Here is a 27,468-nt window from a genome sequence, read left to right as displayed (position 1 = left end):
TTTTTATTTCCTCTTTAATATCATTTTCATTTGTTAATATTACTCCTAAGTATTTGAATTTGGAAACTGGTTCAAACGAGTTGTTATCAATAATTAGATTTTGATTATTACCTAACACTTGGTTTCGGCCTGTAAGCATATATTTAGTTTTCTCTTTGTTAACTTCCAAACCTATCTCTTTAGCAGTTTTGAAAAATGTTTTAGCATTATTCTTAATTGTATTTATATCATCCCCTAATAAGTCTACATCATCTGCATATGCTAACAACTGAGTCATACCATTTCATTTTAGTCCTTCGTTAGTTTCTTTTACCTTCCTAACAGCATATTCAAAGGCAAAATTAAAGAGCAATGGAGATAATGCATCTCCTTGTTTTAACCCATCATGAATTGTAAATTTGTCAGACACATTAATACCCACACGAATTTTACTTTCTGTTTCACTGGTGCATACTTTTATCATACTAACAAGCTTCTTAGGTATTCCAAACTCGACTAATATATTATATAATTTATCTCTTTTGACCGAATCATATGCTTTTTTGAAATCAATGAATAGCTGATGGACATTTTGATTATATTCCCACTTTTTTTCAAGTGTCTGTCTGATGTGAAAAATTTGATCTGTAGTTGATCTGTTACGTTTAAATCCACATCCTATAATTTCATTAGCATATGGGGTTAGTCTTGTTAAAAGAATGTTAGATAATATTTTATATGTTGTTGAGAGTAGAGAAATTCCACGGTAATTATTGCAGTTCATTTTATCACCTTTTTTAAACACAGAAACAATTTTGGATTCTTTCCACTGTTGAGGTATTTCTTCTTTAATCCATATTAAACAAATTAATTTATGAATTTGACATATTAACGAATTTCCACCATATTTAATTAACTCAGCTGGTATTAAATCAATGCCAGGTGCTTTGTTATTCTTTAGCCTTTTAATAGCATCTTTAACTTCAGTCAAGTTAGATTCTGGAACTAAAGGTTCTGCTGTGTGCACTTCATTTACTTCTGATTTTTCTCCTACATGAACATTTAAAAGGTCATTAAAATAGTTCTTCCATCTATTTAGAATATCACTTGGGTCAGCTAGAAAATCACCGTCTATATCTTTTATCAAGTTTACTTTAGGTTGCCAACCCTTTCTAAATTCATTTACACCTTTATATAAATCTCTGATATTCTTGTTTTTGCTGTTTGTTTCAATTTTATTAATTTTGCTTTTCAAGTAATCTCTTTTTTTACTTCTAAATGTGCGGTTAACTTCTCGCTTTATTCTAATATAATTGCTTAGATTTGTATCATCAGAGTTATTTAACCACCTAAGTCTAGCCTGATTCCTTATTTCTATTAGATTATGACATTTGCAATTGCAATGATGGGGACGAATAATCATTATAGGTCTTTTCAGTTCTTAGGGCGGGCGCTCTAGAAGCTGGCAAGGCAAGTGGGGAGCGGGGAAGCGACCAATCCAGCGCCATAAGAAACGCAGCAGTCTGTAGAATGAGGTTCACGTAGTACTTATTTCCGCCACGTCGTATCTCTTGGCGCCACCGCTGTTGTCTGGTTGGTTTGCGGCGAATTCCCCGCTCCCCACTCCCCTTGCCAGCTTCTAGAGTGCCCGCCGTAAAAACGGAAATGACCTATAGAATCGTATAAAATCTATGTGGGAATATTCACGCCCATGCGTAAGCTAGAGCTTACACCCGGAATCTATAGTTATAATAAATAAATAAATAAATATAATAAAAAATTAATAAATAGTTAGAAGACTGTGAGTCAACCACTCAAAGAGATCGGACTCCTAAGCAGTATTCTTATCACTGCAACAACAGAAATACGAACAAAGGGAAATGGGCCCTTTTAAAGAATCCTGTTGATCGTATTTAATAATTCCTGAACAATTCGATTTTTAATTTGTTTCTTAATTTTTGACATTCATTTTGATCGAGAAGGAATTAAGAATTGGACAAACAATAAGCCATTTGTTATCGTGAGGTAATTTGTGCAGTACATCAAATTGCAACATACAGTTTGGAAATTATAGTGAACACTAGATAATTGCTACATATACAAGCAACAAGTATCACCTTCGAACAACAGCAGAGAATTAGCAACAGTGAAAAATTAAAATGAGAAATTCAGTCAATATTAAGTTTTCTACAAATAAATGTAATACAAATTGATGCATGAAGAGGAAAGAAGAATGAATTAAACATGGGAAATAAATATGTAAATGAAGTTTAGGCTTGTGTTAATTTAGGAATAAGCTGAATTCGGAAGAGATTGGTGACAAGACGTTATAGTTCCCATCCAAAACAGAGAATCGAGCAGAAGAATGAGGTTTTGACGTAAGAGTCGAGGGTTGCACTGAAGGTAGGAAAGTAAACTTACTGGGGTTGCGGACCGTCTTGTCCCGCTCCGCCCCCTCTTTCGGATGATCCCCATCCATAACTGAATTCGCGCTTCTATCATCTTCCATTATGATGACGGTCACCGACAGTTCGTCGTCTTCCTTCTCCCTATCTTTCTTCTCTTCGCCCTGCTTCCATTTCACCTTGGGGTTCTGTGCCTCCGCCATCCTCCGCTTGTTTCTCTTCTCGTGCTGCAGTTTCCGTGAGGGCACTCTGGAGGGGGCGAAGCGGTCTAGACTGCTTCCACGGCCCCTTCCTTTCTGTCCCGCCCGCCCCTCTCGGGGGTGACTCACGCTGCGGCGCCCCAACCTCTTATCTGCTGGCACATTCTCCGCCCACTTGGCTGGTTTCTGAAGGTTCTGCCGGAACCTGAGGATCAAGACGAAATAATTAGCATTTGTCGTATGGTAAATTTCATTTGAAACGCATTGCATAACTAATTTGAAGAGGATACGATTCGAAGGGTACTCACATAAACTTCACCTTGGGAAATTTGAACAGTGTTTGAAATTACCGATCCTGATTTAAAATATATATGTATCTATTAAATACAAACTCTTTTTAGAAATGATACTGGAATGCACAGTGTCTGTTTTAGATCGTAGCTCATTTCTCGAAGTGGTTGTGGGGCATCTGGATATATGCTATCTCTTCAGCTAGAAGAATTTCTACGATTTCTCATAGAGCACAAAGGTGTCACAATTAGGCATGCATTATGTAACTAGCAGCACATTGTAAAACTTCAAAAATATGACTTAGATTTTGAGTTCTACAAGGCCTGGATAAAAAAAATCGTAATATATCAGTCATGTGAGTTTGTTTAGTAGACTTGTTTGGGGGTTTGGTAGCTGGCAGTGGAGAGTGACGTAAGTGAGCGAATGAAAAGGCGACACTTATGTGGCAGTGGGCATTTTCTCGAAGAGCAGGGACAAAATGCAAGTGTCCTAAAGGCATATTTGCCTCAGCGGCGCAATACATGTGTAAGAAAAATGTGGTTACAGAAGGTCGTATTGCACAACTTGAAGGATTGAGCGAAGCGTTGTTTATCGATGGGTAGAAGCTATTTGCAAAGGCAGGAAAACCGTTCAGTACAGGACAAGGTGTCAAAGTGCTTCTTCGCCGCTGGAAATTGGAAATAACGGAACATCCTCCATACTGCCCTGAAATGAGCCCATGCAATTACGATCTCTTCGCCAAGATGAAAGAGCCGTTTCAAGGGAAATGTTACCATACCAGATAAGAGATTTGCTGTGCTGTATGGTGGTTACTACAGGACATCAACAGAACGCCAACAGAGAGCGATGCCTTCCATAGGTGTGGCAGAGAATGGAAGAGCATATATTGAAGAGGTGAGTGAAATTGATATTCGGTACTTGTAGCCTAACGTATATAACTATTGTAGACAAGTCTGAATTGCAACAACATTCAAGTATGGGTATCGGTATCATTGAAAGTATTGGTATGGCTTTAAAGAGGTATGAGCTCATCCCTAAATAAAATATAATGGAATTGGTAAAGTGTTAATCAATATATTTCATTTAGGGGACCATAAATCATAAAAATCAAACCAGAATTTGCTTCCTTTTATGTGATGAAATAGACATATTTTATAACTACTCTGATTGAAACATCGAAATATGTTTGCAGCAAAGTAATAAACTATTAACACTAGTGCATTCATCCAGGAATTCTATTGTCAGAGTTTAACATACAAGATATGATCCAGGAAAAGGAAATATAAACAAATGTTTATCCTGACTGCAATTTATCCGGCCTCCGTGGCGGAGTGGTTAGCATAGCGCGCTACGACGCCAGAGGTCCCGGGCTCGAATTCCGGCCTGGCCATGGGTGTTATTTGTGAGTGTCCCTTTATCATTTATCCAAATCTTAGCAATTAGCCAAAAATGGCAGAAATGCGAAGTAAAATAAATCAAATCAATCAATCAAATGACTGCAAGATATATAAAAAGTGAACAGAGAAATAGCAAATAGAAAAAATCTACAAGGCAAGTATTACTTACATAATATCTGATATTGCTAATTGGGATGTTGAGGAAAGGAGAAAGTTTGAAATAAGATGGTCTTTCTCTGATATTTTCACATATATTAGATCTCCACTTTCTCTGCTGTTCAAGTCTACCCGAGATACAGTACCCTTCCAATTATAACCTTTTCAACCAGTATTTTATATAATTAAATATGACAGATATGCACAAATGAGTACAAATTTCAGACATGTGACCACACATTAAGACACGTGCTTTCTCTTCAAATCACGAAAGTGGACAACATAGGATTATTGGAAGAGAATGACATTAAGAGGCTTACTTTGCAAACGTGCCTTGTGTGCCACACTCAGATATTGTCAAAATCACCATTACCTCCCATGCAAAGCAATTGTGCTTACATTGAAAAAATATCAGAAGATAGAAACGATTATCATGATTTTTAAGACAAACAGGTACCCAATTTCAGTTTCCTAAACTGCAACAAATGGGTAAATATTGCTAAAAATGGAATAAGAGAAATGAAACTTAGAAGTTACTCTTTTTGTTAGTCAGAGTTTAAAGTTGTTAAAACTGTTTCCAATTATTTTACAATGTTAAATAGAAATGTGACTGCATTTTCGTAAAGTTTCTAGGTTAATATAGATTCTAATTGTATTTGGTAGGAAGCCCTGCACCACATATACACGAAAAACAGTGTCATATGAATCCTAAACATGATGGTAAAGTAAGTAAAGTGTTCCCCTGTGCATAGCACCACACCATGAAGGCGTATAGGGGGTGTGGGGGTAGATCTCGGTCGTGAGTGGGGGTGATGTGATCAGCATCACGCCCCTGACCGCTTTTACCCCCCAGGGTTTCCCCCAGGTACCCATGTTATTCGACGCTGGGTGGGCGCCGGGGCCGCTTTCACCGTTAGAAAAGTTCCCGGATTTGAACCGGCCGGGGATCGAACCCGGGACCTTTAGCATGGTAGTCAGACGCGTTACCGACTGAGCCACCGCGGCCACCTAAACATGATACACTGAACTAATTTATTGTTGAGCAGCAAGGACTTAATACCATGAAATGTACATTTTTGTTTACACATTTTTGATTACGTGAAATTAAATAAGAGAAGTAATAAAACAGTTAGAATCCGAATTGATATCTATCTAGAATGTTTTTATTAAAATGCGTCAAGGTAAATATACCTAGGTAGCACCAAAATTATCATAAATTTGGTTTCTTATTACACATTATGAGAGATGTTTGGACTGTTAGAGGTCTGCGGATAAATCACTGAAAGTGATGAATTTAATATCAATGAAAATTCAAAAGATTGCGTCAATGTAATTTTCAAAAGGTAATTCCCCACTCTTTTATGTACTCATGGTGGTTCGAATCCCACTTTAAATTGTAGGTCTAGTTCCTATCAGTCTGTCAGAGCATAAAGACTTTCGTGAATTATTCGCGAGAAAATTGACTAAAAAATTGAAAATTCATTGGTGATACCAAAACGACGCTGAATTTTGCAGGCGTAATGTCGTCAGGGTAGTTGTCTGAATCAACGAATTGAGTAATTCGAATTACGTATAGCACACACATGAAACTAGTTTTTTAGTTTGGTTTCTTACATTTTCACTATGTTAAGAAGATAATTTAATCACTTTTCTTGCAAAATACAGGATTAATAAAATATAATTTATAAAAAAGTAAATGACGAAATTATATTTGCTGTATTTTGCAATACAATCAATAGTCACGTTCATTCGTCTTGTTTTTCCACTTTAGTAATTTGTAATAGGATATATGAATTAAATGAGAACGATTTGACATGCATTTAATAAAATTTCCGTCTATTCGTGAGTTTAAAATATTAATAATATGGATTGTCTTAGCGTTTTAGCTTCCCAAATCCTAGAATAAAGTATACTAAACATACAAGAATTCAATAATTTATTAAGGTCTTAAATTCTGATAAGAATGTCGATAAGAAGTGTATTTTTACCTACAACAAAAGGGATTTTATTTTTTAAAAGGAATAATGGAAATTTGATGCACATTCGCAACGACGAGAATTTGTGGCACAAAATAATCACGCACTAATCAAATGTAAAACAAAGATTCCTGGATTTACAGCGTATGACACGGATGAACAGAAAACACCGTTGAAACTACTATGGTTTTACATAGAACATTCATGAGCAAAATTGTTTTGCAATTAGTCATAAGGAACTTATTTCCTCTTATCTCGTATTTTGAGGATATAAACTCTTAATGTGGAAAAAATTCACCACTTAAACATTACCGATATTAATTATGATGCATGAAGTCAACTTTTGTGTGAGAGAAATCTAGTTACCGTCTGTCAAACCGAGCTGCACGTTGCAACTGTATTTACTTAATGAACTTGTTATATTTACATTCCAGCAGGTTTTATTATCAAAGTTCAACTGACAAATTCAGGAATATAGAGCGCTTGGTAAAGTTCGGAAATAGGAAACAGTCTCCCACGTAACATTATTTTTAGTATTATTTTGCTTTTGGTGATAATTATAATGAATTTTATTTTAATTAACTTTAAATTAAAATTATTGAGTAGATAAATTGTACTGAGCAAAAGTCCACATGAAAATAAATGTGATCATTTAATTAAACATTTTAAATTAAAGTGGACAATAGTTATTACAATAAAAAAAAGAGTATGGATATGTTTTGTTATCACTTAGTTTAGTTATTATCTCCAAAATAAAACGAACGAGTTAGAATCAAACCTAAGAAGTAAGAGCATGTGAAATAGATGGATACGCTAATAAAGGATATACTAATAAACATTAAATTAAAGTAATACTTACATTATATCTTACTTAAATTTTGTTACTACAACTAATGATTAATATACTATCGTATATGATACAAGCAAATTATAATAAATATAAATTACACTAAAATTATACGAGTATTAATACAAATTAAGAGAATCTCGAACAATACTATTATTCAGATTTTGACATACGAAACTACTAATATTTACATCAGTGATATTCTAAGCATACATGAAGCGAATATGAAACTATTTTTAATTTGTACTAAGCTTGTTTTATATTTAGTCATAATATGGAATGCAAAACTTTATGTTCTAAGTTCTACTTTAGTTGGTGAATATAGTTTATATGTTTTAAAATATAATCTCTATGTAAGATTTACTATAATTATTTACCAGCAAGAAAATTAACGTGCGTAATTCGTGATCGTTTCATATCACATATCGTAGTTCAACTGCATTTTAGTTTAGTTGATTCTAATTTCTAATAGTATACTAAGAGTGTATGTATACAAGCCTCACAAAATATTACTGCTTGAGTTTATGAATTTCATACTTTCACAACCGAAATGTGAAGCAAATTGAGTATATATTTTTTATGAGCAACACCCTGAGGACCTAATGAATGAATTAATTAATGCTGTGAAATTCAAGTTGAAATATCTAAGATGTATTATTTCTAAATTTTTCTCAAGGCAGACATATTGAAAGATAGTTTTGTTGCAAGCAATGAATATTTCAGACTTAATAATGAGGTAACATTTATCTACATTAAAAAATTCATTATGAATGAAATATATTACTGCATGCTAAAGTAAAAGAGATGATTTTGAGATCATAAACAATTCATAGGATGTTTCCTAAAATGCTTGCAAAATATATTCTAATAAGAAAGAACATGCAGCAACCTAGTAAATTATGAAGAAAATTAAGACTGACGTTGCAAAAATGAAAGTGACACAAAATATTATTATATATATCGTACATTCCACTAAGTAGATAATTGCACAAAATATTCGCTTCAAGAGGATGAAAAGATGTAATTGAAGAAGAAATACGTATAATTAAATAGACTATCAGGAAATATACTTCTTGAAACATGAGATAATGGCAAAAAATCTAAAACAACATATAATACTAAATTGTCAAAAACTGCACAGGGACAAAACTTCATCCAAATTGCAAAAGCTTCTCCACTCTGAATGTGGACATAGTTCCTTTATTCTCAATCTCGGATGCTCACCTAGGATATCTCAATCTGAAAAAGCAATTTAAAAAATATAAACATTACACTTCGTGAACAATAAACAACATGTGCAGCTGTGCAACTATTACCAGACGGCTCTGCGTGAGAAAATACAAACTTACATGCAGCCATGCAATACATGTTCACCCACAGGCATTCAACAGAGGAGAATTTGTATATGCTTTCATGTCACAGCATATTTTCCAACCATTACCTAATGCGATTCTCAAAGCAAATAATTGGTGAAATATCAATTTTTAAAGACGAGTGGAATCTCTGTGTTTTAGGGGCAGGTTGATGCACAATTTCAGTACTTTTATCGTGATGTGTTCCATTTCCAACGATTATAAGCTTTTTAACTCTCAAAGCTTACGAACTCATTTCTTTAAACTCAAACAATGTGGAAAGACTTTTCCAATTCTACGTATATACACACCAAAATATGCTATGGGCTGCAAGGGATAGGGAAGGGGGGGGGGGTAAGACACCATAGGGAATTTCCAAGACGGATTTAAAATTATATTTATGCAATGTACAGCATTCCTTGAAAAAAACTTGCCAAATCAAGCCGCGAGTTAGCGTATGAGGGATTAACAAAATGTTCATGGTACGAGATTTAAGGGAAGAATTTAGAAAGGGATGGCAACCTAAAGTAAACTTGATAAAATATAAAAACGGCGAATTTTTGGCCGATCCAAGCGATATTTTAAATAGATGGAAGAACTACTTTAATGAACGTTTTAAATGTTCACGTTGGAGATAAATAAGAAGTAGATGAAATACACACAGCAGAACCTTTAGTTCTACAACCTAACTTGACTGAAGTTAAAGATGTTATTAAAAGGCTAAGGAATAATAAAGCACCTGGCTTTGATTTAATACCACGAGTTAATTAAATATGATAGGAATTCGTTACTATGTCAAATTCATAAATTAATTTGTTTAATATGGAATAAAGAAGAAATCCCTCAAGAGTGGAAAGAACCAATCATTGTTCCTGTGTTTTAAAAAGATGATAAAATGAACTGCAATAATTTACGTGTAATTTCTCTACTCTCAACATCATATAAAATACCGGTATTATATAACATTCTTTAAAGATGACTAACTCCATATGCTAATAAAATTATAGGTGATTATCAATGTGGATTTAAACGTAACAGATGAATTGTACATCAAATTTTTCACGTCAAACAGACACTTGAAAAAAAGTGGGAATATAATCAAAATGTCCTTCAGCTATTCATTGATTTTAGAAAAAGCATATGATTAGGTTAAAAAACATAAATTATATAGTAATATATAAGTCGAGTTTGGTATACCTGAGAAGCTTGTTAATATGATAAAAGTATTCAACCGTGAAACAGAAAGTAAGATTCGTGTGGGTAATAATGTGTCTGACAAATTTACAATTCATGATGGGTTAAAACAATGAGATGCATTATTTCCATTGCTCTTCAATTTTGCCTTAGAATATGCTGTTAGGAAGATAAAAGAAACTAATGAAGGACTAAAATTAAACGGTGTGACTCAGTTGTGAGCATATGCAGATGATGTAGACGTACTAAGGGATGATGTAAATACAATTAAGAATAATGCTAAGGTTTTTTTTTCAAAGCAGCTAAAGAGATAGGTTTTGGAAGTTAGCAAAGCGAAAACTAAATATATGCTTACAGACCGAAACCAAGGGTTAGGCAATAATCAAAATCTAATTATTGATAACAACTCATTTGAACCAGTTTCCAAATTCAAGTACTTAGAAGTGATACCAACAAATGAAAATGATATTAAAGAGGAAATAAAAAGCAGGCTTAATTCAGGGAATTTGTGTTACTTTTCTCTTCATAAACTTTTAACGTCTCGTTTAATATCTAAGAAACTAAATGTTAAAATATACAATAATTTTGCCTGTAGTATTACTATATGGATGCGAAACTTGGTCCCTTGCATTGAAAGAGGAACATAAATTAAGAGTGTTTGAAAATAAAATCCTTAGAAAAATATTTGGACCTAAATGGGATGAGGAGACAGGTGAGTGGAGACGGTTACATAATTTAGCTACATAATTTGTATTCATGTCTAGATATTATTAGAACGATTAAGTCAAGAAGACTTAGGTGGGCAGGCCATGTGGCACGAATGGGAGAGGAAAGAGGAGTTTACAGGATTCTTGTTGGGAAGCCTGAAGACCAGTAGGAAGGCCAAGACGAAGATGGGGAGATAACTTGAGATGAACCTAAAGGAAATCGGTAGGGATGGAAAAGAGTGGATAGGGACAGATGGAAGACCTGTGTTGCTGCAGCCATAAATCTTCGGGTTTAAGAAGGCTCGAGTTAGTCAGTTAGCCTACGCTAACATGAAGCGTATGGCACAAAATCAGAAAACCTGGAGGCTACAATGATAAACCTGTCACAATGAGTGAATAGTGTCTTAGATTAATTGCTACACCTTTCCTTTATTTCAGGATCCACTTTCTTGAAATCTATTTTACTATTTTCAATCAAAATGCTGTTGGGGCGATCACTTATATTTATGTAGAAATCTCATGCTAGAGGAGCGTATACAAATTCTCCATTTGTCGCCAAGAGCAAAGTTATGGTTAGCGTTACAGTTCAACATAGGGTATTTCTCAAGCTGATTACGCATGCAATTTAATTCAAAAGTTAATTAAGAAAGTTACGAGGTTTTATTGTATAACAAAATGCTTCTAACACACACAGAGAAGCTTTGAATGAAAATAATCTTGTACCTGTTTGGATCCCGTGACTTAAACAGGTGCGGACTGCCAGATATTCCAGAATCCTCCGAACTGGGGTTGGTGCCTCGAGCGTTGTTGTTCCGGGTAGGGGCGGGCTCTTCAGTTGGGGGAAACGGTGTTGTGGGTTGAGGAGAATTAACATCCGGGGTTGGAGATAAGGGTGGAAGATAGTTATTCAATTGGGGAGCCACAGTTATACTCTTGACTCCCGTAGGATGGGGGCTAAGAGGTTTCTCACCTATAATGCAAGAAAGGGCAGTCACGTATTGATTGAAGGAGAATTAATTTTAGCAATGAATTGTCAAGATGCTGCAAGAAATTAGCAATTTAGAAATTTTTATGAATGAACAGCAAACATGCACTTGGAGCAAAAGATTTAACTTACTGTAGCTACATTTTGTCACAGTGAGTTGAGATATGAGATGCGAAGTGAAATGAATATTCACTAAATAACATCCACTAGCAGTGCTAATGACAGAGACTATGATAAGAAATTTTTTCTGATTGCCTATGTCACCACACTCAAAATTATCAATCGTCATAATTTAGTTTTGTGGGTTTTCTTCGAAAAGCTTACCTACACAACAGGGAAATCTTATGTCATACTAAATCATTTTAGTAAAGTGTGTGATTATTGTATTATTTATTTCAATACTCAAGGTAAGCTTATATAAAATCCTATTGCATCTGTGAATTAAATCTTTATTTGATTTATGTTACCTGTTGCAACTATTGAAGTCTTCAATTCAGACTCGTTCTGTACATTGTGAAAAAAGCTTTCTGACTTTGTGTCTTTGCCTATGAATATTATGATTGAAAGTGTCACAATTGTTATTGTATTCTTATTGTTTAATGCAATATTGTAATCAATACATTTCAGTGTAACGGTAAGCAATTGGTTTTTTTTTGGGGTTACGTATTCTTAAAAATATCCTGTTATACATTGAAACATATTCTATTTAACGTATAATACTATACTTCATAAAACATCTTACATTTAACTCTTCATACAGTATGCAATTACTAACGAACTTGTTGTCTAGAAGCGAAAGAAATGCTAATGTAAATCCTTTAACTTTGATTTCTGGCTAAAATTCTATCACTGATTGCGGGAATTGTAGAAATACTTGTTTCGCAGTAACTAGAAGACTTCATCCCCTCTAGAATGTAGATGTTCTCCTGTCCACGATCAAAAGATTTATAGAGTAAAATATTCTTAGCATCATACCGACATAATTGTGAATGTTTAAACTAGAATTTGAATTTGTGTTATAAGATAATTGTATTACAATATCGATAGATGATAGTGTATATCCTCTCAATAAATCGTCAGGACCACCATATTGTAGAGTAAATTAAATACTCAATTAAAGAACATAATATGATGTTATTAAAAAGCGAATATAAGTTTTAAGCACGATCATAATTGGTAGTTTCGCACTAGTAGTGTTACAAGAATTGGATTAAAAATAAAGCTTTCAATAAAATATGTGGCCAAAAATTAGTCAGTATTTGTTTCCAAGAAATCAACAATGCACACAATAACACAAGCAAGTTCAAAAGACATGGATTTACCAAGAAAGGAAGAGGCTAAGACAAGGAATACAATTGCTCGGATATATTTAGAAAAATCAATCTTTTGAATTGTTTGTTCAGCACGAATACGGAGCAGACAAGCCATCAAATCAGCGAGGGAGAAGACTTTTCTAAATATGCTTGGAGAGCTGTAAGCTTTCAAAAAGAACAACCTCTAATTTTAAAGAAAATAAGCAGTTTCCAACAGGGTGTTAAATTTTGCTCTTTATGTGAAAAACGCCAAATATATTTCTATGAAAACTAGAAAGCATTAGCATGAGATCAATTGCTCAACTAGAGTACTTCTGCATATTTCAATCTGTGCGATTTCTACTATGTTTATGAAAATTCATTTCAAAGATATACAGAGATGAGCAGATGGCTTGTAAACTCTCGGAAATCAATCTTTGTTTTAATTAATCCAGTGTGTAATGGGAGTCAGACTTACAATTTTAAAACATTCTACTTGTTTAAAAAGTGAAATATAATTCTTTTCATTAATTTCAATTCAAAATATAACTTGTCCGCACCAGTTCAAATACTATCTTAATTTGGATGCCAAGTATTTGCTGTTTTTCTACAGTAGCGTGCATACCTTCTAGTAAGGTGGAAGTGCATGAAGACAAAATATATAAAAGATTTATTAGGGTAAAATGTAATATTTTGACATCTAAATTTACAGGTAAGTAAAATTAGGTGTTCATATCTTTCCTTAAGGTGATTTTGCTTTTGAATTTTACTAAACATTACATAACTGAGAATCTTGTTGATGTTGTTTGTAAATCAATCAGTTTATAAATTAAAATATTTAATGGAATCTACGGCTTTTTATGTTTTGAGGAGGAACAGCTATTGTGAAGAAGACACTGACCTTTGACACGTGAACAAATTTAAACAGATATCGGCCAGTTCTCAACACAATTCCTTTATTGAAAGTCCATCATGTAGTTTATGTAAAAAGTAATGAATATTACAAAATTTACCAGAACATCCGTCATATCCTAGTAAAGGTAAGATATGTTCTCTTATGTGTGTTCAATTTTCATAAGGCTAAGCACCTTCCAAAACAGGTATTATAATATTTATTTCTTTCCAGGGTGATTGATATACACACATATAAATAGTTTTAACTCATCACTATTTCCTAGAAGAATTGAAAATTTCAAACGTGTATATCTCGACTGTTATTGATATTCTTCAAGATAGCACTTGCTAAAGAGGAAGGATTCCACCGACGGCGTAGTTGTAGTTCTGTCTCCTATTAATCAAAGGGTTGTGGGTTCGATATCCGGTGGAGGCACATGGCACAATGGGTAGGATTCCAGCAGTACGTCGAATCCCAATAAGCAAATTGTGATTTAAAGTGGACAAAATTTGACAACTTTTACTAAAGAAGAATTAAGTTTCTAAAGGAAAACTCCTACAAATTCTGTTACTTTAGATGTGAGATTCAAGAACCGCTACGTTATGCTATTAAATGCATTGAAAATTTCTTCTGTTAATAAATATGTTGTTTCCTCAGTCATCCTAAAGCTGATTAAAATATTAATTTATAAATGGGAACAGTTGACAGTTATTGCCTTTCTTTCTAAAACAATTCGTGTTGAATATTGAGCCCTTATATGTTAAAATAAAACCACATGAATGATGAACCTTAGCGAGCGAGTGCGCTGGTCACTCGTGTCATAATTCGAAGTCAGAAATTTCTGAGTTTAAATCCCGGCCAATGCACAGATATTAATTAGTGTCTGTTATATATATATATATATATATATATATATATATATATATATATATATATATATATACTATATATAAGTATATTATTTTAATCGATTGCACGCCAATGAGAACTTTTATCAAAAGAAATGCATAATTATGTTTATTAATACATATAGGTTGGTGTATTAATTTCTTGTTACGTTACAATTTGAGCAAATCTCAACAACATCAAAAATGAACATTCCAAATAATATTTACCCAATATTATTCGTATCAGGATTCTCACAATTACCTCAATTTACATAAAAATGCCTATTTTTCCTTAAATACGTATGATATAAATTTCTTCTTTAGACACTGAGTAGCGTACTTCATAGAAACAAATTAGAATGATAAACAAAATAACATGGGGAGTTTTAATAATAGTTTCGTCTATTTTCTTTACTATTATTTGGCCAATGTTATATTTTCCAACATTTTATTGAGGTTTCTTACAATAATAATTGTCCGTCACTTCAAAAAGATCAGTGAATTCTTGGCTACAAAATTGTTATCTTTAAAAAAGAACAAATTATATTGGACGATCGAAATGTCAAGAATTCAATAAAATTAGCTTTATCCTAATCATAATTTGTCAGGAATGAATAGCAATAGATAATATTTGTAGTGATCATCATATGTTTCTATGCATTTCATAAACCCAAAAATGGCCACCCCGATGTCGTAGTGGTGACATCGTCATCTTGTAATCAAGGGGTCACGCGTTCGACCCCCAGTAGCTCTCATTCCACTTGTAACTGTAGTGCATAAAGTAGACTAAAGATACTCATAGAAAAACACAAATGTAAATAACGCTGTTTTGAACTTGACTTCAAAAGTATTTGAAATTATTTGTGAAACTCGAGGCAAAAGTCACAGTAGAGTTACATTATGTCTTAATTGACTCGTTTTAAAGTTTTTAAACTCGAGTTTGTGCGATCACATTGGCATTTTCTACTAATATTTATCATCAAAATGTATCTTAGTTTTAAATTAAAATATCTGCAATTAATGCTAAATATAAGAACAACGCCTACTTTTCCTGTTGACAGAGAGCCTTATAGAAGCGGAGTCCAGTGCAGCGACGGTGTCGGTGGATGCAGCATAAGAAATGATGGACTCTCGGCCGTCTTGAGGTTCCAGTAAATAGATTTCCGGTTCCGGTGCGTACGGAGGAGCGAAATTTTTTACTTTCAGTTGATGTTCCTGTTTCAATTTTACCTGTAGAAAAGACAGAAATGAGATTGCTGAATTCATCAGGATATTGTTGTACAAGCTGATAACATTAGAGGGAACATACAATAAGGCATCATCATTATGACACTTGCACAATTTCCAGAATGATTGCTAACATTTTGGTGAAATGAAATATACTTATAGCAGTGGTAAATTAGAACATTCGAGTGCATAAATGCACATCTTATATACATTTTATTTTTGCCGTATTCTGTTCCGATAAAATTAATCATTAAAACACGGACTGTATTGATTTTATTTAAAACATGACTAAACTGTAAACATTGTCATGTATGGAATATTGAATGATTGAAAATACGAGAGATGCTTGTAAAATTGAAAAATGTTATTATGTTGTTTACTAGACATAGTGACATTTGAACCGGTCAATGTCAATGTGAGCGAGAGAGAGAGAGAGAAATAATGAGTGAGAAGAGCATTAATTGAATCGGTCATACGAACAACGTTGTATCCAACAAAAAAAACAATGTGTCACAGAAACAGTAAAACAATCGGTCATGTAGCTTTCTTTCTAGGCCGCGGTGGCTCAGTCGGTAACGCGTCTGACTACCATGCTCAAGGTCCCGGGTTCGATCCCCGGCCGGTTCAAATCCGGGAACTTTTCTAACGGTGAAAGCGGCCCCGGCGCCCACCCAGCGTCGAATAACATGGGTACCTGGGGGAAACCCTGGGGGGTAAAGGCGGTCAGGGGCGTGATGCTGATCACATCACCCCCACTCACGACCGGATCAAGAAAGTGTGGGGCGTTACCCCCACACCCCCTATACGCCTTCATGGCGTGGTGCTATGCACAGGGGAACACTTTACCTTTTTTTTTTTTTATGTAGCTTTCTCTTATACGTTTTCTCTTAAATAGGAAGTTTTACGGTGCAGAAAAATCTTCCATCTGTTCATGAAATACGACACTGCTCTATTTCCAAAACAAAAGAACACGATTTTTTTTCAACTTAATGTCTCTGCCGGCAAAAAAGTTGTTCGTGTGACCGATTCAATTAATGGTCTTCTCACTCATTCTTTCTCTCTCTCTCTCTCTCTTTCTCTCTCTCCATCGCTCGCTCGCTCACACAGCCACACACAATACTTAACAAAACCTGATTTCATGGAATGCAAGCATTATTTGATTTTAAGGATTAATTAATGAAGGTTTCCAAGTGAAAGGCTCGCACCGTGGCCGTTCGATCGGACTTTGGGCTCAGGCTACGGGACGGGCGCAACTTCGAGTTTCATGGGCGGGGTTTGTAATTATGTGGTTTGAACGCAGTCCTCCAGATTTTCCAGTTGGCAAGCTTATCCCATTTTGATTTCCAAATTGCATGTGTGATTTATAAAAGTCTATCTCTCCAAATCTTTGAAAAGAGTTCTATGTACAAAACATGTACAATGCACCAATTTTCAAATGCCAAAGCTGTATGGAAACAAACTTTCAGCTGCAAGAGACACGTGTTGCTTGCAAGCAAACACTGAGTAATCAATTGAATCTTTCGAACCGAAGCGACACGACAAGCTGCACGTGCCTCATGTCGCTTGCGTGTCTCTTGGACTGTGCCGTTTCTCGATACCATGCATCGTGTCGCCTCACTTTGTTGTTCGCGTATGCGCAGTGAATGCTTCATTCCAACGAGCTATATTTAGACTCTAGAAGTGAGCGCAACCGGAGGTCTTACAACATGTTTGAAGCTCTAATTTGTTGATATAATAAAGTATCGATGTGTACAATGTTTTAAGATTTAAACACAACGTTCTTTTCGCTTTATCAAGTTTTTTGATGCAGTTCTCTGATGTAATTGTCTTTCAACATCGTGTAAAGAGACCGTGTTTTGGACATTTAGGACGTGATTGCTTTTATTTTAAAAAGTCCGCTCATAGAGGCACATTTGTTCAAAATAGATTAGTCAACGTAGTAAAGTACTCTAGTGCATTGTTTCTCAACCGCCGGGCCCTCGTATCAACTATACTGAGCTGCGAAAGATTCTGCTGAAAGTGGTTGACAAATAACACAATCCCAATATCATATTTGAGTTGTGAGTTTTCGTTTTTTAAGTCAATTATATACACAAATAGACTAATCAGAACTGGATCTTCCCGGTGCCTCTACCGGAGATCGAACCCGGGATCACTTCATTACAAGGAGAGGACATTACCACTTCGTCATCCATATTTTTATGATTATGCTAGAATTTATGTTTTAATATTTAATTTCATGAGTACATGTTAATTCATGCATAAAATCTAAAATACTGGAAAGGTATTTACGAGGAAAATTCTTGGGCTAAGGACATTGACTTTAATGAAAAATACCTGGTCTTGGTTTCAAGAAGGTTGAGAATCATTTCTCTAGTGTTTAGGTCTTCGCTTTATCCAGGCTGGAAAGTCTAGCGTATACAGTTTGAGGTGAGTGCATATTATTTCTCCGTTTCTAATGCACAACATGCCTCTTCCGAGTTTCAATAACTTGCACCAATTTTACAACGCGATTTATGTATATGTAACACTGTCTCTAGTTACGTTTTTTTGGGTGACTAAAAAAAACGATGAATGCAATTATATCGGTATCATCATGCAAACTGAGCAAGAAACAAGTATCGCTTGTCGCGTGTCGCGTGCAGCTTGCCTATATGGTGTGAAACTCTCGTGTCGCTTGTCTCTTCGGTGTGAATTTTCCATAACAGTTGCAACACGTAGAAACCGGTTTAAAAGATTCGAACATTGATTTTGCCTGATTACAGAGTGCAACAATATAGTCACCATTGATCTCGAGAGCAATAACCTTTACACTTATGTTCCTTCAGTGTAAGTTCAAAAATGAAATTTCTGCTTGCAGTGTAAACATCGTGGAGAGAGCTTGACTGAAAAAGCGTTTGAAGATATTGAAAACTTTGCTAGAGTACACGAAAGAACAGTTCACAAAAAGATCTTTGCATACACTGAAGAGTTTCGAAACAAAAGAAATTAATGTTCCTCAAACAAAAGGCTCACGCTTTGTCACGCAACGCGCTGGATTAACTCAGATCCAAAGAACGGGTAACGGAGTTCGAGCAACTTATATCATGTTGTCCTTGAAGATTAGTGAAAGAAGGCTCAACTTGCAAAGTAAAAGGTGAAATTCGCTTCCGATATAATAAACCTTAATAGTGACATTCAGGGTTTCCTTGTATTTATAGAATATAGTGATAACGGGGTTATTAAATAACACTAACCTTGTAGAAAATAATTATAACAGGGTTATTGAATTACATTATACACATTTATCAGAAGCACTGGTGTAATAAAAATATCTGACAGCATGCATGGTGCACGGCACGCTATACCAAAAGTCAATTGTAAAGTCATGTTAAATATCTGATGACAGAAAATTTAATTCCGTGTTAAAAAAGAGTTTTATGTAGACCATTCTTCACGTATCTCAAGTTTGAATGTTTTTTTGCAGCCCATCCAAACTTAAAGAAAAGTATGATATGTGATTTTCGATTACTTCAATGTAAAAGAGAGCGTTTCTGATATGAATTCTGGATATGATACGGATGTTTACATGATGCATATTTTACAAATTAGATAGAAGTAAATCGTAAAAAAACTGACTATATACGAGATTTAGGAAATACATATTCCGATATCGAAACCAGTCTCGTACATTGTTCGGATAGCAAATCTAGGGTTCGGGAACCAGCATTCGGATATCGTGTCCAGAATTCGGGATCGGTAAATGAACTTAGGATTCGACATTCAGATATGGAATTCAAGACTTGGTTAATTTTGTCTTCGTATTCTAAAGACCACTCCCTACAACATTTATATGTAATGCGTAATGGTTGAGCGTGTTGCAAAAGCTACGCTACCACAGGTTTGATCCCATATGATCCTTAATAAACTAAATCACGAATAAATCTTTACACAGAAATGTTTCTGCTTTATGTAGATATATATTTTAATATTTTTTTATTACAAGTTTTTTCCGACAAAATTTCAGAAATTAATTAATGTGGAAAATAAACTTATTTTCAAAACGCCAATTTTAAGAGCAGTGAGATAGATGTAAGAAATTAGACCAGTGCAGTGCCATGATTAGAAATTCTTGTTATTGATGCCATATTAATCTGAAGTTATCCACACATAAGGTCTTGTGTAGAAATCGATGAGTTGGGTAATAGTGATTTTATCAGAGAAGTTAAAAAGTGACATTTTAAGAGCATATAAGCTTGGTTGGCTGTATTCCCAAATTTCTTCCGTAGATTCAGTAAACATATTCCTAAGTACTGACCAATTAGATTTTTAGAAATGTTTCTTTGGTGTTTTATTCTTGATACTTTGTTTTAGCAAATTACCAGCAAAAACGTCAAATATGTTTACATACAGGTTCGTGATCGGAAAATTTGAAAATATCTATTAGGAATTCAATGAGTACCGTACGTGCAGAATTTTAAAGGTCGTAGAAGGTTCGAAAGGGACAATATTTTAAGTATGAAATTGGTAGCTGGTTTGTTTAACAATTAACATTGCTTAACGCATCTCTAAAAAGTTCATGTCTGACAATCTATTTATTCTCAGAATTCCCGTTTTCCTGCCTTGTCTCTGTATTCATTTATTATGTAATACAGTACCTAAAGTTTTATGTCGCATTAGTGCATTCCTACATTAACCTGTTCAGAAGTACGATAGCAGGAAGTACATTGATTTTCCATGTAGTGGACATTCACCTCTCTGTGCACGCTAGTAGCAGAAAATATTCATATTGCCTGCCTCACATATAACTCACACTTAGACTACACGGCGAATCGTACGCTTGGCTTCTAATAATATTTCTTCCTCAGTTACCAGCGTTCGAAACACTGGGTATTGATTTTCATACACTTTCATTATTCATTGACCCACACGCAGCACGATATGTCAGGTATGTTACAACTCGGTGTATCATACATAACATTTCATCTCCATGTCAACATAATATTGCTACCATCCTATGATATAGGTGGGTGATTCCACGTCAAATTAGGTAGAAATTGATCCCTTGACCTCTAGGATTTCGACTCTTCTTGGTGAGTGAATGTGAATCTTATTTTTATGGAACCCCCTACAAGTGTTTTGGATTCAAATTAAATTCGTCCAATTTTAAGGGATATTATTTAAACAAATACTTATTTACGGAACACGGTATTCCAAAATGCTATATCTCAGCAACGAATAAAGTGTCAGCTTGAAACTGACCTTATTTTGAAGATAAAATTCAAAATTACATATTACTTTTTCATACTAGGAAACTTCCCTTCTGGGAAAATCCCCCAGGGCGAAAATCCGCCATTTTCCAAAATGGCGGGTTTTCCCTTCTTTTCCTTTCTCTTTCTTTCGTTTCGACAATAAATCCTGTTAGAATTTGGTGATTGTGTTTTACCATATCAGGAGAAATGTATTTTGAAAATCACATCTGCAATTTCCTAACGGTTGGAAATTGTTAAATGTTCAAAGGAACATTAAATAACTAACAAATTACAGTCTTGTTCGAGATTCATTTGTGCAAGTGTAAAAGGATATTTATCGTTGATTTACCACACCCTCCAAATATCCTCACAATTGTAAACAACTCGCTCAGTTGTAAACAATACCCTCTAGCTCTAGCCACCTTTGTAAAGTTTTTATGATAACCCTTAAGTTTATTTTTCGAATAGAATTGTTGATGACAATTTTAACCCTAAATTTACATTTCCGCCATTCTTGAGACATTATCAACACTTAGAATGGGAATTCTGAATAAATTAATAAATGTTCCTTCAAAAATAGATTTTTTTAAAATTCTCAAGTATGATTCAAAGCTGGATGGAACATGGATGATTTAAGACATTTCTCTACAATGATGATCTTACTAAACGGAAATGAGTCTTATTTCATTTCTAATCGAGGTGCTCAGAATAATAACGGCAGATGCCAACCGACCTCGAATTTTGAGATACAAGTATGACGGTATACTGCTGCCACCTACCTTTCATATGCTGAAGTATCAAAAGAATTGGAATATGCCAAAACTCTCATATTCCATCTTTAAAATTCGTCCGTAAGGAAATTGAAAATATTATCTGTAACAAAATGACATATCCAAACTGTGTGTGCTTTTGTTTATGTCCGCAACGAGTTCGGTGGCGTTGTAGACAAAATGGTAGCGTCCGTGACTGAGTATGTGGTTATGCCAGAATCTCCGATAAAGGTAAAAAACGAGTGAAAAACTCAAGTGATTAATAAACAAACGTAAGTTATGCAGAAACAGTTAAAACAGCATTAGTTCAAACTTTGTCATCAGAAAGAAAGATGTTGATGGTGTTCCTCTGCTTTTACGTAAGGTTACTTTCATTGCCTGGCCCCGTGGCAGAGTGGTTAGCACATCGCGCTACGACGCCAAGGGTCCCGGGTTCGAATCCTGGCCTGAGCATGGATGTTTGTGAGTCCATTCATCAATTTCATCATATCATCACTCATCGCCATCTTCGCAAATTAGCCAAAAGTGGTACAAGAAGCAAAGTAAAATAAAGCAAATCAATCAATCAATCAACTTCCATTATTGTGGAACATGATAATGCTGATATTGTAAAATTTAGTTTATCTTATTGACGTACATCAAACAGTTAATTTTAGGAAACGAGGTAAAACTGTAGATGTTTCATTGTTTAAGTTACAGCAGAAGTACAGTGAACAGAGAAAAATTAAGAAAGCTAAATACAATGTACTGATGCAACTATTGAAATATATACCACCCGTCTGTCATGATTTTTATAATAATCTTGTTCATGATGGTGTTGATGTTGAGGAAGAATGTGAAAATCTGGGAATAGAGCTGGATTAATACAACATGTTAAATAAAGGTAAACTAAATAAATAAGTTTTACCCCATTTTTTCACTTGTGTATATTTTTTGCTAGTAAACAGCACAAAATCTGTGAAGCTATTAACCACAATGGTTCAAGAATTTGCAGATAAATTTGAAGAACCATATTTAAAAGAACCTAAAAAAATACGTGATAATGTTAAAAATCTCCTGAGTTTTGAAATTAAACAGAAAATGTCATTTTCTCAAAATTAACTTTGGTTGGAATCTGCCGTTATTATTCTGAGCGCCTCAATTCATCGTTAGAGTGTACATAGTACCTGGTATGTGATAAATTCATATTGTTGTTTTTGAATAAGATGTAGACATTAACTGGATGTAGAAAGGTGCCCCTTGGATATCCGAAACTGGTTATCTAACTGATATAAAAAACTGGACGTCTAATGCATATTTAATGGACGTCCAATGGATATCCAAAATTAGATATGTAATGGGCGTCAAATGGATATCCATAATACCCATGATTCTGAACTGTACACTATGGATATCCAGTGGATGTTCCTTGGATATTTGTGCTGTGTGGAACATGGGTATTACCTGCGAGGTCACGTGAACTTCGAAGAGTAAACCAGAGGTTAAAAAATATGAAATGGGTAGCAGATGACGAACAAAACACTGACACTTTCCCTATACCACCCCGTGGCGGAGTAGTTAGTACAGCGCTACGACGCCAGGGGTCCCAGGGTTCGAATCCCAGCCTGAGCATGGACTTTCTATGTGAGTGTCGCTTCATCAATTTCATCATATCAACACTCATCCTCATCTTTGCTATTAGCCAAAAGTGGCAGAAAAGCGAAGTAAAGTAATCCAAATCAATCGATCAATCTCTACCCACCAGTGCGGCTGTAATAGCGACATATTTAATATTCCACCCTTCAAATCATGGAACCCAAAGTTCTATCTGCATAACGCCGTGCATTCACGCAATAGAAAAATCCATGCCTTGGTTACGAATCAAACTCAGAACCTTCTATTATCCATACCAGCTAACTGTAGACCAGACGAAAGAGAACAAGTCTCTGCGCAAGTAGTGACGCGAGACGGCTCCACCAATGAACAGTGATAGAAACGGGATTGTGTAATGGGCGACGGGAGTGTTCCCGATTTCCTCCATCGTTGCAAACTTTTGAAAAGGATAATACCGAACGCACATGGCAAACGAACCGTATTTTTGTCTCCAGGTCCGACCAATTGGTTTAAGAAATATTAGGGATAAAACTGCAAGAGAGCAAATTTCACAATCCGTGCATTTAGCGTACGGACTAAGGTCTGGACCGTACATGTACGGTCAGGACCGTACCGTTGGAACTCTGCACTTTCACAACTCTATTTTCCTCTTCCTCCTCTGCCGATATGCGCGGCCCTGCTCTACAGGTAGCTGGGACAGGGTATAAGGTGAGATCTTGAGTAGAACACTCAGCTCTTCGGCCATCTAGTAGGCAATTGATATCCCCTTCAAAGACATACAGTTGCAAGTAAAGACATGGGTCATTGAAAAAAAGGGATAGAGACCTTGTCCGGCAGTCATAAAAAAATGTTTTAAACATATTTATGAATATTTTCCAGGGGGGTTAATTTACTTGCTAGTTACAAGAATCATCAAGCTTCATTTCATAGAAATATTTTTTCCTCTCTTCAAAACTTTACATAGAATATGTAGATTTTACCCTCCGTGGAGTGTCCGCATTCGAAATTTATGGATCTGTGCTATTTTATCATCCTTTCCTTCATATAAGTTAAGTGTTTATACATTGTGATTAATTTCGGAATCACCTTAGAACCCCTAACAACTTTAAGAAATAATTTTAAAAGATTCTAGTTGAGTAAAATGTAAAAAATATAATGTTCCAGGGGTAACTTTCCACTCCGCGGACACTGGTAAAAAGTCCATATAAAAATTCACAGATTTCATCACTTCTTCACTCCACATTAGGAAATTGGAGGGAATTGACTCCATTGTGACTTGAAGAGACAGTTGGAGGTGCTTGTATTGCCTTTTGTGTGGGATCTGTGGGATTAACTTCAAAGGTTCCAACCTTGTTGAGATCACATATCCACTCCTTGGACAAACTTCTGGAAGCGAAGCATTTTGAAAACCATGAACTAATACGACTTGAGTTATAAACATTATGTACAGAGCTCATCTGAAAAATTTATGTTTGTCTAACTTGAATTTCCATGAAGTGATACAACAAAGAAAACTATTTTGTCCCCTACGTGGAAGTCCCCTCCGTAAACTTCTCGGAATCGAAATTAATAATACTATTTGTAATTTTAGGCTCAACTATCCTTTTAAAGCGCGATTTTGTAGATTCGAATATTTTTTTGTTTTCTTATATCTTTTGTTTACCAAATGAATAATTTAACTTGTTGATAAGTAAACTTGTTATTGTTATTTCTATTTTTTTTAAAAGAAAAAGTGAAACTTGCCATCCTATACGCCCCTAATAACCAATTTGTGTAAACAATTTCTGAAAATCATGTTTGATGTAATTTATTTCTACTCCTCTTCCTCCACTCCGTGGACAGCCAATTTTACAAATTTTAATTTTCTGATTAACTAGGGGCAAGGTTAGTATTTGATTAGGTTCCTTAAGAACAGAATGTTTCATTATTTTTACAAATTTTAAACAACTTTACTTTTTTGTGAAATCATCTTATAATTTCTATCCCTTTTTTGATTTGATTTTGATTTGATTTAGTTTATTTTACTTCGCGTTTTGTGCCTCTTGGCTAATTTGCGAAGATGGGGATGAGTGATGAAATGATGAAATTGATGAATGGACATTCACAAACAACCAAGCCCGACCGGGATTCGAACCCGGGACCCTTGGCGTCGCAGCGCGATGTGCTAACCACTCGGCCACAGGGTCGGGCTATCCCTATCCCTTTTTTGAGAACGACCAATATAATTTCTACGTAAGGACAGAGATTGAAAGCAATGAATGCGAGATGCCTGTATGCATGGTTCACGATTTAATACTGCTTGCCGTTGTTATTTGCAGGGTATTACTTGGTTAAAAGTACATTATGGACGCGTGTTATTCAGTAGTTCCCTTCCAGTACTGTATCTAGACCATACATTTCAATGTTGAACGTAACACCAAGGCATGTGCCACAGGTTAGAGTTACACTTAGCAGCAACAGGCACGTAATCGTGATCTGTACGATAAGCAGTGTTTTGAAGGACAAACCACTACACATGCATGTTTACAAGTATATATCGAAAAGTGTATGTTGACTAAAGGAAAAATATTGATATCCAACATGCAACACTCTCGTACAGTTCCTCATACGATGACAAGCTGTTCGATATGGATTATATAGTCTGGCATGAAAGTTTGAATGAAAATGTTTAGGGGAATACCATATCCAGCAGTCTTTGTATCCACTAAATTTTATTTTTCTATTTCTCTTAGTTTCAGAAATATCGAAAGTTAACACGGTTCAACGAACGGATGTATGACCGTTGCTTAAACGCACTGATTAGTATTATAAGAGAAAACTTTTGAAACAACATAACTAGAGCCCGGAAGTTTGGCAAAATGCCTCTTTTTATCTACTGCATATATTGATAAAATTTTTCCGGTTATACGTTTCTCATGTTGTTTTGAATGTTTTAGAAGCCTTTTCATTTTGCCTATTTTGCCTATTTCGGACCCCACTGCCTATTTTTAATTATAATGCCTTTTTTTGCCTTTTTCAATTAAATTTGACCATTTTTTTTAAAAAAAAATGTGTATATAAATTATTTTTCTCCCAAAAAACGTTGTTGGCATTTATTTTTCTTTCGTTTATTATGTGAATAATTTTCGCCTTATTTAAGTAATATTGAACTCATGCATGTTTCAACATTGCTGAAGGGGAAAAGTGTGAGAAAAATGTATTTCATGCTCAGTTAGGATATTGCCTTTCGGTTAACATTTCCTTGTGCATGATTGACTGCTGAAGTGGACAGGTTGATTTCGAACACAAAGAAGATCTTTCTGAAATCTCCCTCTCGAAGCCGAAAATTTAAGGAAGTTGCATCTGAGCTTAGTTTACCTCCGCAACCAGTCTTGACCAGATGGGGAACCTGGATATCAGCAGCTATATATTATGCTAACAATCTTGAAAAAATCAGTGAGGTGATAGATGCTCTTCCAGAAAATGAAGCGGCTTCAATTCGTGAAGTGAAAAAACTCCTGTGCTATTCAAGTTTATTTTTGCACATTATGGTGCATTGCCAGAGACAATTACAATTATAGCATCCATGAAAATCTTCGAGGAATCTATGCAGCAGATGATGGAAGTGCCAGGAGAAATGGGGTCAGCTGTTGCGGAAAAGTGCAAACGGGTAGTGAGTGCAAATGAGGACCTGAAACAATTGAAAACAATTTGTGATATTCTAAAAGGTGAAAATGCTGTTACCCAAAATGAGTCCAGCTACATTAGCTTGTTTTATGTATGGTCCAATAACTTCTGTCGAAGTAGAAAGATCATTTTCTATTATGAAAAACATTCTCTCTCAGAGACTACTATCAGTGAATGTTGAGAACTTAAAAAAACACTTTGTAGTTATGTGCAATCAAGACAGAGAAAATTGAAATGCTCTTTCCAATGTAGATTTTAACATGTTGCCAGAAATTATAGATAAAAGTAATCGACTTCCAAATGTGCCTTTTTTCGGTTTATTTTGCCTTTTTTTTATTTTTAGTGCCTATTTTCCACATTATAAATGCCTTTTTGCCTGCCTATTTTAACGAAAATAAATGCCTGAACTTCCGGGCTC

At 35.0% G+C, this 27,468-nt stretch overlaps 1 protein-coding gene across 2 annotated transcripts in view; it reads right to left on the bottom strand.

Moving 5' to 3' along the window:
• Positions 1 to 27,468, bottom strand: part of LOC145984555 (spermatogenesis-associated protein 1-like) — a 148,025-nt gene that overhangs the window by 56,285 nt on the left and 64,272 nt on the right. For both annotated transcript variants that reach the window (XM_083118204.1, XM_083118205.1), the window contains exons 4-6: positions 15,610 to 15,793; positions 11,228 to 11,474; positions 2,401 to 2,789 (exon numbers count right to left, since the gene is read on the bottom strand). In XM_083118204.1, coding sequence (XP_082974330.1) covers positions 2,401 to 2,789; positions 11,228 to 11,474; positions 15,610 to 15,793 — 820 coding nt within the window. The remainder of the gene's footprint in view (positions 1 to 2,400; positions 2,790 to 11,227; positions 11,475 to 15,609; positions 15,794 to 27,468) is intronic.

Source organism: Lepisma saccharinum, chromosome 2 (assembly GCF_977018435.1).
Source record: "Lepisma saccharinum chromosome 2, izLepSacc3.1, whole genome shotgun sequence".
Taxonomy (NCBI): Eukaryota; Metazoa; Arthropoda; class Insecta; order Zygentoma; family Lepismatidae; genus Lepisma; species Lepisma saccharinum.
The sequence above is the reverse complement of the archived record's forward strand: the minus strand, read 5'-3'. Positions and strand labels throughout refer to the sequence as shown.